Here is a 14,217-nt window from a genome sequence, read left to right as displayed (position 1 = left end):
TAATGGCAGATTGCATTGATACAACTCAGTGTTAAACGAGCCCCAAGCCTATCCTGCAGTGTGTTATACAACATGTGGACATAATTTTAATTTGCCTGATATTTCTGTGTTCAAAATCAAATGTTTTTTTTTATAGATACTTCTATTTTCAGAGGAAGTGAATCAGGTATATTTATTAAGACATATCTCTCAATGTATAATGCGCCTAAAAAATAAAATCTTAGCTTTTAAACCAACTTAGTAGAACATTTCATTGAGCTTCTAACTTATCAAGATTTGTATATAAAAATGTTAAAAATAATGTTCAATTCTGCAACTTTCATCCATTTACAAAAAGTCCTGAACAATAATAAAAATACTAAATGGCTTTTAGTTATCTTTGGTCTTGTTGCCCTCTAAAAATTGCACTTTTCTTTTGGATGATAAGCAACATGTGGATTTAAATTTTTCACAACTACCTTCAACAAACTTGGTTTAGGTAAAAAAAAAAAAAAAAAAAACGACAATAAAATATGAAACAGTGCCTCTTTATTCTTTTCTGCACTCACTTGAAAATGCATATTTACAGGGCATGCCACATCAATACAAGAACCGACTATTGACACAATCGATAACATGGAGAATCTGCTCTGGGAGTTCAACAGCAGAGGAGGTAATGCCATGAACAACCAAACAAGATAAGAGAAATTAAGCTTCACCTTTATAACCAGGCTAAAGAAAATAGTTCCTCTGTTTATCTATTTCTGAGACCTTAAAAGTCCCAAGTGTCCAGCCCACATATACTGAACTTTTCATTTTCAGCATGGATGGCCATGCTATGCTGGAATCAGACTACAATCATCTACACGGCAAAAACCCACAAAACTGTTCGAATTCAGGATGGACTTTAAGGGCTGATGATTGTACATTTATGGCAGGTAAAAGGTATATAACATTGTCTGAGTGATGGAGAGGGCAAGCGACTCACTCCATCAGATGTTTAGTAATTAAAATCAACTAAAGGCTTCTAAGATAGTGTCCTTATCTGATGTATTAATCCAAATGTGCCATCTTTATCAGACTTGCGTTGGAAGTGGGAAAACAGAGGTTAAATAAAAAGTAAAGCACAAAAAAAAAAAAAAAAAAAAAAAAAAAAAAGGTACAACAGCTCATTTGGGCTAATGCAAGAACAACATATATTTGGACATTTTTCTTCCAAAGGTGATCTTTGTTGCATTTATTACATCAGTAATTTATTCCTCGTTTTAGATGAAGAGTCTGTTCCTTTCCAAACACGTTTTTCTAGACTCACTCATGCGCTCGCACTCTCTCACTCACCCAAACAATCATACTCTTTCTCAGAAAAAACAAAAACAAAAAACAAAACATAAACCCACATCCACATGCAAGTGTGGTTCCGGCGTGAAGAGCTTCCTGAATCAGATCAGGCCCCTCCTCTTCTTGTAGTCTTCCAGGTTAAGTGACCGACGGGGAGCTCCGTCCTTCACGGGCAGGGCGTTGGAGCTCACTGAGAGAGATTTTGCTTCTGTAGAAAAATGTGTGGAAGACATTTATACTCACATTGCCTTGCAAAAGAACTTTCCATATTTTAACATTCCAACATGCATTTAGTTATAAACGCCTAACTGTGCATAATTGCAAACACTTACATGGTACAAAATAGGTGTAAATTTAAAACCCCGTATTCTGACACCCTTTAATTAAAATTTAGTACAACCATTTGGTTTCATGAGTTAGCCATTTAGGAAGTAGATTCCACAGTGAAAATAAATCAAAATAGAAATAGAGTTGAAGGCCTAAACATGGAGATTAAGGAATGGATCAGATGGGTCAGGCAGGGAGCTGTGGACAGGTTTAAAGCAAGGTTAAGTTTAAAATCTGAAAAATATAATTATTTGGATAGAGAGAAAACAGTTAAAAAAAATGCAAAAGGAAGTCCAAAGATGTTTCACTTGGGGTTTGCAACAAACCATAAGGAGGCAGACAGTTAACGTGGAAAAATTTGGTCTATTCAGATGAAACCAAAATGAATACCAGAAAACCAGGATGCAAAATATTATCATAACAATGAAATATGGTGGCTGGATTAAGCTGACGGGATTATTTTCTTTAGTCAACTTGATGAGAGGTAAATGGAGTAGAGATTCAGGGACATTCTGTAAATAAACAACCAGCCAAAGCCTAAAGTCAGAACTACAAAGAAACGGTGTAGATTAAAAAGCACAATAAAGTATAAAGAAAGTTTAATCCAAGTCTAAACTGAAATAAAATGAGGGATCTGTGGCAAAAGTCTTTTGCAAATGTTCTTATCCTGTCTGGAAATTTTAAGTCTCTAGACAGGAAAAACTGGTAGAGACCCCTGTCACGATAACACATATTGCTTGACAATACATTGTCCCAGAAATCATCATGAGAAACAGTATTGTCTGTGGTTTTAAATTCAAAGTGTTCCCACACTGCAGCTGTCATGTTCAGCTTTGAAAGGGTTTCCCTGTTTTTCCAAATCTCATCCAGCGTTTCTCTGCCTTGCTTTTCTTCAAACACAAGGTTCTTATGCTACAACTACTTTGGCAAGGAAATTATAGGAGAGGGCTGAGTGGAGAGCAATGCAACCAAGTGAAACATTTTGTCATCCTTAGCCATCTTTAGTAGAAAGAGAGGAAGACACAAGGAAAGCAAGCCTGCAGACGGAAATTATTGAGCGTGTATAAAAGGATCCTGTGATTCATTTTTATCAGAGGATTAGTTGATTTATTGTGACAGGCCTAGTCAAGAGCTCTGAATGTGTTTGCAAGGCACTCATAGTTCAGCACGAGACATGAGTAGAACAAATCATCTCACCTGCGTTAGGAACCTGTAGGTCAATCTTAACATCAAAATCATGAACTTTAAACAGGTCTTCTGAGAGGTCAGTGGTTGGCTTGGGGACATCTTTGTCTTTAGGGTTTACTTGGCCCTGTTACAAAACAAACAAATTAAAGTGAGATATTAGGTTAAAGCGGTTTGGTTTAGCTTTCTAAGTTCTGATGATTACCACTAATGGTAATGCTTTATAATACTGCATGATTGAAACTAAAGAATTATCAAAAATAGTCAAATGCTTTCTTTTGAAAACATAAATGTCTATCACTTCAATTCATTTTTAATTAAACTAAATCCTGCAGCTTAAACATATTTTAAGCCAAGATCTGGTATCAACAATCTTTTGTTTAACATATTATGAGATTTTATCAGGAAAATATCTAATAATTAAATTTAATAATTTCTAAATGTGTCGAATAAAAAAAACAACTAATATATAACTTCACATGTATTAAGATTTCCTGCTTACCACTTTGTTCTTGTCTGCACTAGCAGGATCTGCACCCCCTGACCCTGAGCCATACTTCTGGTTCAGGTGAGCGAGAATAGCTGCATGGACCGACGGATCTCTGGCCTGAAAAACAAAGATCCAAAAAATAAGCAGAAGCTAATCACTGTATTAAATACATAAAGCCAACTTGATTACGGTTACCAGCAGATAGCCCAACAAATCAACCAGGTAATATTTGTTCTTTTCCCCTTAAAACACATGTTATCAATTTCTTAAATTCTTTCTTCCCGTTTTACAAACTTGCACACATAATTGCTACTATTTAAATCAAATTGCACTACCAGGTCAAAAATCAAAGACATACATTTGACACCATGGTTGGTTTGCACTGTCTTCGCGTGAAGGGGTCCATTTGTTGATTTTTGGAATTCTGGCCTTCAGCCTAGAAAGAAAAAAAAAAAAAAAAAAAAAAAAAGGTAAAACTTCTTAAACAATAAAAAATCAACATGACAAACTGCTATGAATGTTTTAAAACACCAAATGCTTTTGACATCCAGTTCCAAACCCAGGTACAGAACTCCGACTGGTCACACAAAGTCCAGATCAGTCCAAGAGGATCTGATTCAGATTTGTTTCTCGGTCATTTTAGCAAAGAGGAACTCAATCTGTGAGATCTGACAGGTAGCTGGGACAGAAAAGACTCATAATACGAAGAAGAAACTGCTTAGATGAGTCACATTAATTTTAAACCTCTCAGTACGATATGAAATCTAAAGGAAAGGAAAACCTTTAAATGTTTAACAGAAAAGCAAAACATACCAGGCACAAATGAACAAAGATATTTGAAAAAACAATATTTTTTTAAAATTAAATAGAAAAACTTAGAATAGAAAATATAATCTCAAAGTAAACACTGAGCAGTTATGTGAAATGTCAGATTCTGATTAAATGAGAAAGATTCACAATAAAATAAAGAGCACATTCTTTTCTCTTTTTAACAGACTTTACTTTCATTTGCATCAAAGATGCAACAAGGAATTATCCAGCGAGCAGTCAGACGATTTTCAGCTTGGTCGGTCGTTTGGCTCCAAAAACATCCAATCTCTAATGGAGGCGTCCTGATGCAACTTTTTCCATAACTGATGCAATACTGATATTAGGGATGCACGATATTGGGATTTTGGCTGATATCCGATATGCCGATATTTTAAAACTCATGTAGCCGATAACTGGCTACAGCTTTTGTCGATAAGCTGGACAAAAATAAGTAGTCATTCAAAATAGCAGTTTTATTATCCATTTCTGACACTTTGAAAAATAATATACTCAAATATATTTTCATATGCTGATATCAAATAGATTTTTAAAAACGAGGTATCGATCTATTTTACTTTCAAAATCTCGTGAAATTTCATTGTTCTGTTACGAACTCTCGTGATATTTGGAAATTTCGTGAATTTTCAGGGGATTTCATAGCATAACGATGACATATAGCAATATTTCATTAGTAAAAGAGATTGATATGGTGTTTTTAAATGGCAATATATCAGCATATGAAGATACTGTGATATTTTAATGTATCAATATTTTTTCCCTTGTCTTTAGAAGTTTTTAAGTCTGTAAAAAAGAAGTTTTTGAGGAAGAAGAAGTAGTATTTTTTTTTTTTAGACTTTAGAAACTCAGAAGCTGATCAAATATCGGGTTAAATATCGGTGTGGTGGCCAATGTCCGATATTCAGCTTTAAGGCCGATACAGGCCGATACCGATAGGGGGCAGATTATATCGTCCATCCCTAACTGATATTGCAGCTTTGGTTGGCCAATACCAATATTGACGTGATACAATTATATATAGATATAAATGTATGTGCATGTATGTAAGTATGTGTCTGTGTCTGTGTGTATATACACACACACAGACACATACATAAAATCTTAATCTGAATTTTAACAATTTGCTTTGTCTTTCCAACCTTGAAAGCTTCATTAGGTACTGGAAACTTTCTTCTTGATTTCAAATGAAAAGACGTCCCTGAATGAAAAGATGGTATATGCAACAGACTAGAAACTTACCACAAGTGCTTTCTCAGATTCAACAATGTTCCAGCTTCTGTTCCTCTGATTAATGTAGCTGGACGACACAAATAATACATTATAGTTTAGATTTATTTGCTGTAAGTAAAAAACAAAACAAAAAAACACCACTAATGAGGTAAATCCCTGCACTTAAGCTGGATCAATACAGTTTGAATATATTTGTACCTGATGGCTGAAATATTCTTGGTCCTCTGTCTGTCCAGTGCCTCAGCCCTCTCCTCCAGCTCATTTAGCTGATCCTGGATAGTTTTTACTCTCTCCCCATCACCACTTTCTTCTGCCATAGCCTTTATTAATAAATAATACATATAAAAAAAGATTTTTAGGAAGATGGTCTTTAGAATTTGATGTCAAAAAGCGAAAATCTGCGTCTATTTTACCTTGTCTTTAAATAGTTGTGTTTTCTTCATTGCATAATTAGGCGGTGCTTTTCGGAATCTGTCCTTCTCCTTAACGATCTGTGGAGGATTGGGAGAAAGGTTACGGGGGGGGGGGGATTCAGTTTACTGCAGAAGATGGCAAAAATCCACTGGAACTGATTAATAGACTCACATCCTCAATGTCCTTATCATTAAACTTATAATTCAGCGCTTCTTTGATGGACTGTTCCTTCTTGGTGATTTCATCCAGAGTTGGTACCTGCATCCCAGCGACAATCATCTGCATCAACAAACGATCAGAGCAGAGGGTTTAAACGTTACGTGTCCAGCATTCCTGTTAAGCTTGTTCAATCTAAAGATGAACTTACCGCCTCCTTCCATTTCATAAATTCATTTTCTGTGAACTCTTGATTTGATACAAACTCAAGTCTGAACACTCGTGTGTCACCCCCATGCCTAGAGAAGATTCACAAGAATAAAGCCCTTATTTAGAGAGGGACGGAATAAGAAAATGTTATCAAAGGGCTCTAAAAACAAGGCCCTGTATAAGCATTTTTCCTTTTTTTTTTTAAACAAACTTCACTGTTTTTGTTCTGATTTTTGTGGTTTTGTTATTCTGTTACATACATGACAGCAGTGCTTATGTAAATAAAACACATTAAAACACAATTAGGAAAGATAAATGGTTTTTAAATTATTTTTTTATGGATCCAGAAGTCCATGATACATAAAATCATGTGTAAATGTGGTTCAATTAATTGTCTTGGAACAGAAGAGTCCAGGAGGCAGGCTGAGCTTAACTTTGCAGCCAAGAGGCTCACGGTAGCTCTGAAGGAGCAGACAGAGCCACAGCTCAGGTCAACAGTTCAATTATGAGATTCCAAAAATCTGCCCTATATGGACCAAACTTGAATCAAACATTGGAAGAAAGCCACAAGAAGACACATTTATAGTGTTTTTTAAAAGTCACTGAAGTCTCGAACCTTTGCTAACCTCCAGGGTGGATCTAACAGCTCACAGGCTTGGTTTGCGGTTCCCTCTAACTGTGTAAAGCTCCTCCTACTTTTTATTTATTTATTTTTTTTAGAATAAAACCTTTTACACGCTCTGCTTGTCAAAAGCGCATACATTGCTGCAAATATTTACCAATTTCTTTCCAGAGCCACATGGGTTCAAACTGTGATAATTTAGCGACTGAGCTTCAGCTCTTTTAAAAGCAGAACTGAAAACATCTCATGTCTCTAGATGTGCAGAGCCTCTCAAGACTTTATTAGTTATATTTGCAGCAAAACAACAGAGGGATAAAGGGTTACTGCGGAAGTGTTTCTGTTTTAACTGCCTGCCATCGATGACGGCATTTACATATGTTGCTGTTGGTGTAATATTACCTCCACTAATAAGTAGATTTCTTTTTATAAGCGAAGAATTTAATATTAGTTTATACATAAAGCTGGGCACACGTATGCCAAGCGCCATAACAGTCTAACATTTTGGAAGTACGGACACCGGTGAGGGATAGAAAAGTACTAACGCACAGAATAGCAAACCTTTTCCCTTTTCTGGCAGTTCAGTGTGATTGAGAAAAGACTAAAACCGGCGACATTTAACAAGGACAACGAGAAAGCCATCTCTAGGTGGAGGGAGCTAATGAAGAAGAAAGATTTTAAAAGGGATGCTGAAGTTTCCATGTTTCTCCTTATCAAGTAAGTGAATTGTACTGCCTTAACTAACATAAAGCCAACACTTTACACTCGGTTTAATTAAACAATGTTGCTTGTTACCATAGAAAGCATAACAATGGGACAGAACTGTAGGTCTACATTGGTTTGTAGCTTTAAAAGCAAAACATTGTCCTTTTGTAATGCTCTATAAATGATTAAAAAAGAGGAGCAACAGAATAAAATTAAATTTCAAACTTAGCCCACTGGTAAGTTGTTCTAGTTTCACAAGACTGAGTGGACCCCATGTGGTCTTTGTGGTGCCCACGAGAAACACATTGACCCCAAATAGGATAGTGGTTTTTTTCTGAAATACCCCATTTGGCCCCTAGATGGCAGTAATTCCTAAAACATAAAATTGCTTTTTCCATGTAAAATCCTTTTAAAAACCACAAAGCTTTCTTTCCACTTGAAAAATATCCACTCCTTTATGTTGGTTTATTACAGGAGTTTCAAAAATGTGGTTTAAATATGATTTATGATTTTCAAACTTAATAGGAAATATAAGGCACCACATCATTTTTTTTTGTTTGGGAAACAGACTCTGGAGGCCCTGTTTATTCAATTAGGCAAAATAAAGCTAGATTAAAACATATGTATCCTGTTCTTGTTAATGAAAATAAACTCTGAAGAAGATCCACACCATGAAAGTGAACCAGAAAACATTGTATCCAAAATTTTATCGTAAAATCAGGCAAAACCTGTGAGGCAATCACAGGTTTTGGATTATAAGATAACATCCAGTGAGGTTTGTGGCTGTGACGTGACAAAATATATCTTTTTTTTCCAGTGATCATTTAACCACTTTCAGCAAAGTGATCAATGTCTGAGAATGATCTTTAGCATTCGATGGAAACCTACCTTAACTGTAATCCCTTGTTTGTCCGCGTTGATCCAAGTTGATAAACCTTTGCTGTTTCTACTACATTCACGATTTCAGCAACCTTTACAGGGAACAGAGCAGAAATAAAAACTTTACTTGTGGACTTGGCAGAGATACAAAGCAGGACATTGGTATCCAGTAGAAGATGAAGTGACGGAGCTAACCCTATAAACTGGTTTACTGCTGCTGTTCCCAATCCCTATTCTGACAAAGCAGCCTGTCACTGTCTTGGCGAAGAAGGGCATGTGGCACCAGCGCTCCAGTTTGTGTCTGGAAAGACGGACCCTGTTGAGCTCTTCGGGGAGCGAAACAGGCTGTGATTTTGGAGGAGTCTCCTCTTTTCTGGGAGAAGAAAACAGATTGTGAATGTGTGAAGCAATTAAAAGATTGGGATTTAAGGAAAAAACCAAAACGTACTCATCGTCGTCAAAAGACGATGAACGTGAGCTTCGGTCGCTTTTAACAGATGATTTATCGTCATCTTCCTCTTCTTCTTCCTCATCATCTGAATAGACTTCACTTGTTTTGAGGGGCTCTCTTTTAGCCAGCAGTTCAGCTGCAGAGGGGAGTAAAGTCAGCTTTTACTGCTAAAAAGTAGAAATCCCAGGGTCACTGTGTGCTCAGAGCAAACTGACCTGTTTTATTTTTTTTCTTTTCACGTTCAGCTTTTAGTTCTTCCATGGCTTGGGACTTTTTGTCCAGTTTTTCATCACGTTTGGATCGCCGTTCCTTATTGTGTGACATAGACACCTGAACACAAATAAGAAAAAAAAAAACATACCGAACTATGTTGCAAAATATTTACTACAAAACCTATGCTATTTAATTTTAGAATCACCCTAAAAAGTAGATTAAAAAAAAAAAAAAAAAAAAAAAAAAAATATCTAAAAGGGTTCTTGTGATTATCTTTAGTAAAGCTGGACCCACCACCTGAGTGTCTTGAACCTGAGATTGTTTCCTCTTTTCTTGCTCTTCCTCCTGCTTCTTCTTCTTCTCCTCTTTCTCTTTTTTCTTTGCATCTTTCAGCTTCTTTTTAATTTCAAACCTTTAAAACAAACAGATTTAGTCAAAAAAAATGTTAAGTACCAAAACAAATGTTTATAAGACTTTAATTGCAAAGAATATTCATGTGATTGTTCCCATAAAATGTAAACCTCAAAGCTAATTGTTAGCATATCTTTAAAGAGAAACAGTGGCACCACCTAAAATCAAATTGCTCTGGATTATTTGGAACATTGAAAGAGACTGAATGTTAGCACTTACCGTCTTCTTAGCACCTCTCTCTTCTCAATTCTGTTGAACAGCTCTTGCTCCCTCTCCTTCTCAGTCATCTGTTCCAGACGCGCTCTGTCCTCAGCATCACCCATCAAGTCGTCATCATAACCGTCTTTAAACACCTCATCCTCTGAGGAGTCAGAGTCTGAGCTAGACGACGAGCTGTTACTTTCTGAATCTGAGACCTCTCCTAAAAAAAAAAGAAAAGAAATCTAAAGGAACCCATACATTTATTTTTTATGTGGTAATTTTTCACCTTTTTGGTTCAGCCGAGGCACAAACAAAAAAACATTTTACATACAATAAATGTTAGACAAAGTGCGTTCATTTGATGTTTGCTTTATTTTCATGGAAAACCCTCAGACTGTCATTAATACCAGAAAAATGCCTTCTAAGGTTGTTTTTTTTAAGATCCAATTTGTGCAATTTACTTGAAATTTATCAAGCATTAATAAAATACTTCACTATATTTTTTCTATACAATTTACAGAAAACCAACTTAAAATATAAAGATTTAAAGATTAAATGGTATTTCCTGGTATGTTTTCTTCCATCTGAATAAAAAAAACATCATCCATTTTCTCGATTATCGAACACACCACACCAAAGCACTACCAGATCACATTAAGACTACATTGTGGAATATGGTTTAATATATTAAGCTTCTATAGAAAGCAAAACAAACTACTCTCCTACATAGGCTTTTTAATCGGGAGCAAACTTCTAAAACAGCGTATTTATGTAGATAGCAGGGAGCTAACTAGCTTACTGTATATTTCTTTTATTCTCCTTTTAAAAAATATTCAAATTTGTCACAGAAAAAAAACAGATCAGGAGGTGTCAGAAGACTAGGGAGCTCATTGTTTAGGTGAAGAGCTGCTACCTTTCTTAAGTGTATAAACAAGAACTGGTGTTTGAAGTTGGTACTCCAACAATGCTAATTGTGCTAATATGAGATGCTAAAGAAATGTAAATGACAACCATCTTAATGATCAGTCATATCAAACAAGGCTGCTTAGGTCCTGTATAATTACAGTAAATAAATTAAGCTATTAATTGAATGCTAAACAGAATGTATTTTTGTCAAACAGATCGTATGGGGAAAAAAGGACTATCTTGTCTTATCACACTCAACAGCCATATGAGAAACGGCTAATCTCTGTTGTTTTCTTTGTAGTTAGTTAATGATACAGTGATTTCATTTGTTCTATTTTAAAGAAGCATGGAGAAAGTGTTTTATTATCGACATAGTTCCTGATGAGAAATCACAACCAGATAAAACAGGTTTGGCAACGTGTTAAAATTGATATTGATAAGTGATATTCGTTGCACCTCTAGTGTGAATCGAGTTTTGTTTTTGTGCGAGACAAAAAACAAAGACGAATTAACATTATCCTGAAGAGATATGTCCTTGTGCCACCAGGGATAAAGGAGATGGAAGAGTGAGTCATGTAATCCCAGCCAGTTGCCATACCAGGTTCATATATAATCTAGACTTCACTCTACAGAAACCTACCTACACTGAAACCTCAGTAGTTGACCAAATAAAAGGTCAAAATTCAATAGATGCACTTTTCTTTTTTTACTTTAAGTCCCTCCTTTGTAAGGAGATCTGGGATCTTACCCTCCTCTGGAGCAGAGCTGTCCGCTGAGGTGTCGCCATCAGAGCTGCCAGATGCCGTCGCCTTGTTAACTTTCTTTTTTGAAGCGCTCTTCTTTTCAGAACCCTTCCCCGGCTTAACCTTCTTCTTGCCCTTGGTGCCACCAACGGTCCACTGAAATAAACACAAAGACACATTTTCTCTCTTATTTACCATTTCCCAACTCAAAAAGACAGAATCCCAATCCACTCAGTTGAGCTCAATCTTACCTCATCGTCGCTGTCGGATGTCTCAGAGTCTGTGGAGGCTGCTGGTTTGTTCACAGTTTCATCCTGCTCGCCCGAATCAACCCTCTTACCCTTGGCAAGGGACAACAACTCCTGAAGCGAAAAAAACAAAGCAATGGATCTTAGAATCAAATGAGCATTATAAGCTTGCCTTTAATAGCTCTTCTTTTATAGAATAAAACAAGCACAAAAAGCTTAATCTGTAAATTATCAATGCTGTTAGCCTTCCCACTGCTAACGAGACATAGCTCACCAGCTGTAATCAGGGAAGATACTTGAGTATGATGGACGCGTGACTGAGGTATTGTGTGGAGCTATTCTACATCTCAAACAGCTGGACCAAAATCTGATCACTCAGAAACTTTCTCTGGAATATCAAAAGTGGACTTTGAACCAAAGGTACCGTTAAGGATTTTGCAGCTTTGAAATCAGTGCTTTTGAACAAGTATACAATGATGCCACCACATCGAACGACGGGGCAGAAATGTATCTATAACAACAAAAATATCTATCAATTATTCTTTGTTAGTTGGAGGTAAATAAATGTGAAATGGTTTCTTCTACAGGTTAACCCCATATATATGGGGACGTCACTACATCAACATGAATGAATACACTGTGAGCATTTTAAAAAGCATTTATCAATCAAGTCTAATCTTGTTGTACAAAAAATATAATTGAAAACTCGTCAGAAAGCTCAAAGCTTTCTAAACAGGCAGAGTAGCCAACACCAATAGAAAAATTCTGCCTTTTACTGACGGTAGCTGTCAATTATTTATAGATGGTTTGGTCTTATAGAAAACAGCTCAATCTGTTGAGGCATTTCATAATGTAGATAAGTTGGTGCATTAGAATCCAATACATTATCAATTCAGATACTTGAGATAAACTGAAAGGCAGAGAAAAAATTGGACAATGCTAATTGGACAATGGACAATGCTATAATTGGACGAAGATAATTGGACAATGCTAATTTCAACAAAAGTGGCTAGAAAATTATAAAACTTCATGGCTGTCCTGGGTACTTGTTGATGGTATTAAAATTATTTCTAAGAGCATTATATTAGAATTACTCATTCCTGTATAAACCCTGTAATAAAACAGCAACCGACAACTAACAGCAATAGTCAGTAGTAGAGCTGTTTGTACTTCTGTCAATCTGGATCTACTTAGATCTTTCTAATAAATAGACACAGATTATCACAGATCTTGAGAAGATTTTCGTTTAAAAATAAAACGTTCTCGATTTACCTGAAACTTTTCATTGAACTTCCGGGCCAATTTTTTAAAGCCTATATTTTTTTTTTGTCCCCAAAAACACCCCAATTCAAACAAACAAAAAAAAAGCCCTGGTTTCATCCCCATTTTAACAACTTCACCTATGAAAAGGAAGATACACTTTTAGTTATTCAAAAGCAGGATAATATTGGGTGACTGGTCCAACCATTTGACTGAACAAAACAACAATCAGATGTCAGTGAAGTGGGTCAGAAGTTGCACTTTTTTGTACATCCAAATTTCAAAAGTGTTAAAAACGACAGGAAAACGATTTCAGGTTTCTTTGTTACACCTTATTCTTTGAAAGATATTTTTTTACCATTATGTGCGGCTTCTGAAACAGTGACTAGTATTTCTTTTCCATCTTTGGACATATTTTAGTCATTTGTAAAAAGAACACATATGCACTGATATAAGAAGTTTCCAGTTTGCATGCACAGCTATTAGTGTTGTCATTTTAGACTGCCAGCTCTTGTTTATCAACAACACAGAAATAGATCTTCAGATCCCAGCCCATGACGTCATTAAGCAGATACTGTTTAAGCTAAACCAAACTAGGCTTCTTAGCAGCTTTAATTTTAATGCTTTTTCCCCTCTATTATTCTTTAAACACACTAACAACCGTTCCATCAGCCCACAGACACATAGCTAAAGACTGGAAATCATTAGAAGGTGTATGGCGCGGTAAATATCACTGCATGATTACCATTAGCATTATGCAACCAATGATTCTCTTAGTGGCATAAGAACAAAAAACTGCTTCATTTTATTAAATACGGTATATACAAAGAATGGTGAAGGTTAACATAAGGTTACGCAGAGTGTAAAAGTAATACAGGCCCAATTTATGGCTCTTATACCGAGGCCAAACACATCGTAAACCGTTAGCATCCGCTAGCTTTATACCAAATTGTTGACTACTTTCAGAGGCCAGCGGAAGAAGCAAAGAGGGGAGAAATGAGCAACCTACCTGATCTAAATTGTCATCGCTACCGCTATCTTCAGAGTCGGAGTCAATTACTCGTTTCCGTTTCTTAACATTCACCATGGTTGACTACGCGGCTAACCTACTAGCTGCGCCTGTGTCGTCTAACCGCTTGAAGTAGCCTCCGATGCTATTTGGCTTCTTGGTTCAAAGGCAAAACTGAGCATGCGCGCGCACGGTTTTACATTAATAAGCTACGATTATAATGTAGAAATGTTGAAATGAAAGCATGATTCTATTTTATTAATTGCTTTTTTTTACATTCTAGTAGCTTGCTTTTGATAGACATAAATGGACACAAAGACACAGAAAAGGGATCGGAACTATAGTTCAGCGAGTGAGTGCTTCAGTCAGGACCAGAATCGCAGATGCATTAGAGCTATGTTCAAGAACCACAAGG

The 14,217-nt window shown here is 36.2% G+C and overlaps 1 protein-coding gene across 4 annotated transcripts; it reads right to left on the bottom strand.

Moving 5' to 3' along the window:
* Positions 1-508: 508 nt before the first annotated feature.
* Positions 509-14,140, bottom strand: rtf1 (RTF1 homolog, Paf1/RNA polymerase II complex component). 4 transcript variants are annotated; one of them, XM_038302750.1, is made up of 18 exons: positions 13,803-14,140; positions 11,537-11,647; positions 11,291-11,441; positions 9,655-9,856; positions 9,322-9,436; positions 9,027-9,141; positions 8,809-8,947; positions 8,556-8,733; positions 8,370-8,452; positions 6,159-6,246; positions 5,963-6,070; positions 5,791-5,868; positions 5,576-5,697; positions 5,387-5,444; positions 3,678-3,755; positions 3,332-3,436; positions 2,842-2,956; positions 509-1,525 (listed from the first exon to the last, which is right to left on the bottom strand). In XM_038302750.1, the coding sequence occupies exons 1-18, from the start codon at positions 13,878-13,880 to the stop codon at positions 1,419-1,421; spliced, it is 2,031 nt and encodes a 676-aa protein (XP_038158678.1). In that variant the 5' UTR covers positions 13,881-14,140; the 3' UTR covers positions 509-1,418. The 4 variants fall into 4 exon arrangements, with proteins under 4 accessions (XP_038158678.1, XP_038158680.1, XP_038158677.1 ...); XM_038302752.1 differs by having other exon boundaries at positions 9,337-9,436; XM_038302749.1 differs by having other exon boundaries at positions 9,319-9,436; positions 9,655-9,853.
* Positions 14,141-14,217: the final 77 nt, after the last annotated feature.

Source organism: Cyprinodon tularosa, unplaced genomic scaffold, assembly GCF_016077235.1.
Source record: "Cyprinodon tularosa strain WSP-4 unplaced genomic scaffold, ASM1607723v1 ctg499, whole genome shotgun sequence".
NCBI classification, from domain to species: domain Eukaryota; kingdom Metazoa; phylum Chordata; class Actinopteri; order Cyprinodontiformes; family Cyprinodontidae; genus Cyprinodon; species Cyprinodon tularosa.
The sequence above is the reverse complement of the archived record's forward strand: the minus strand, read 5'-3'. Positions and strand labels throughout refer to the sequence as shown.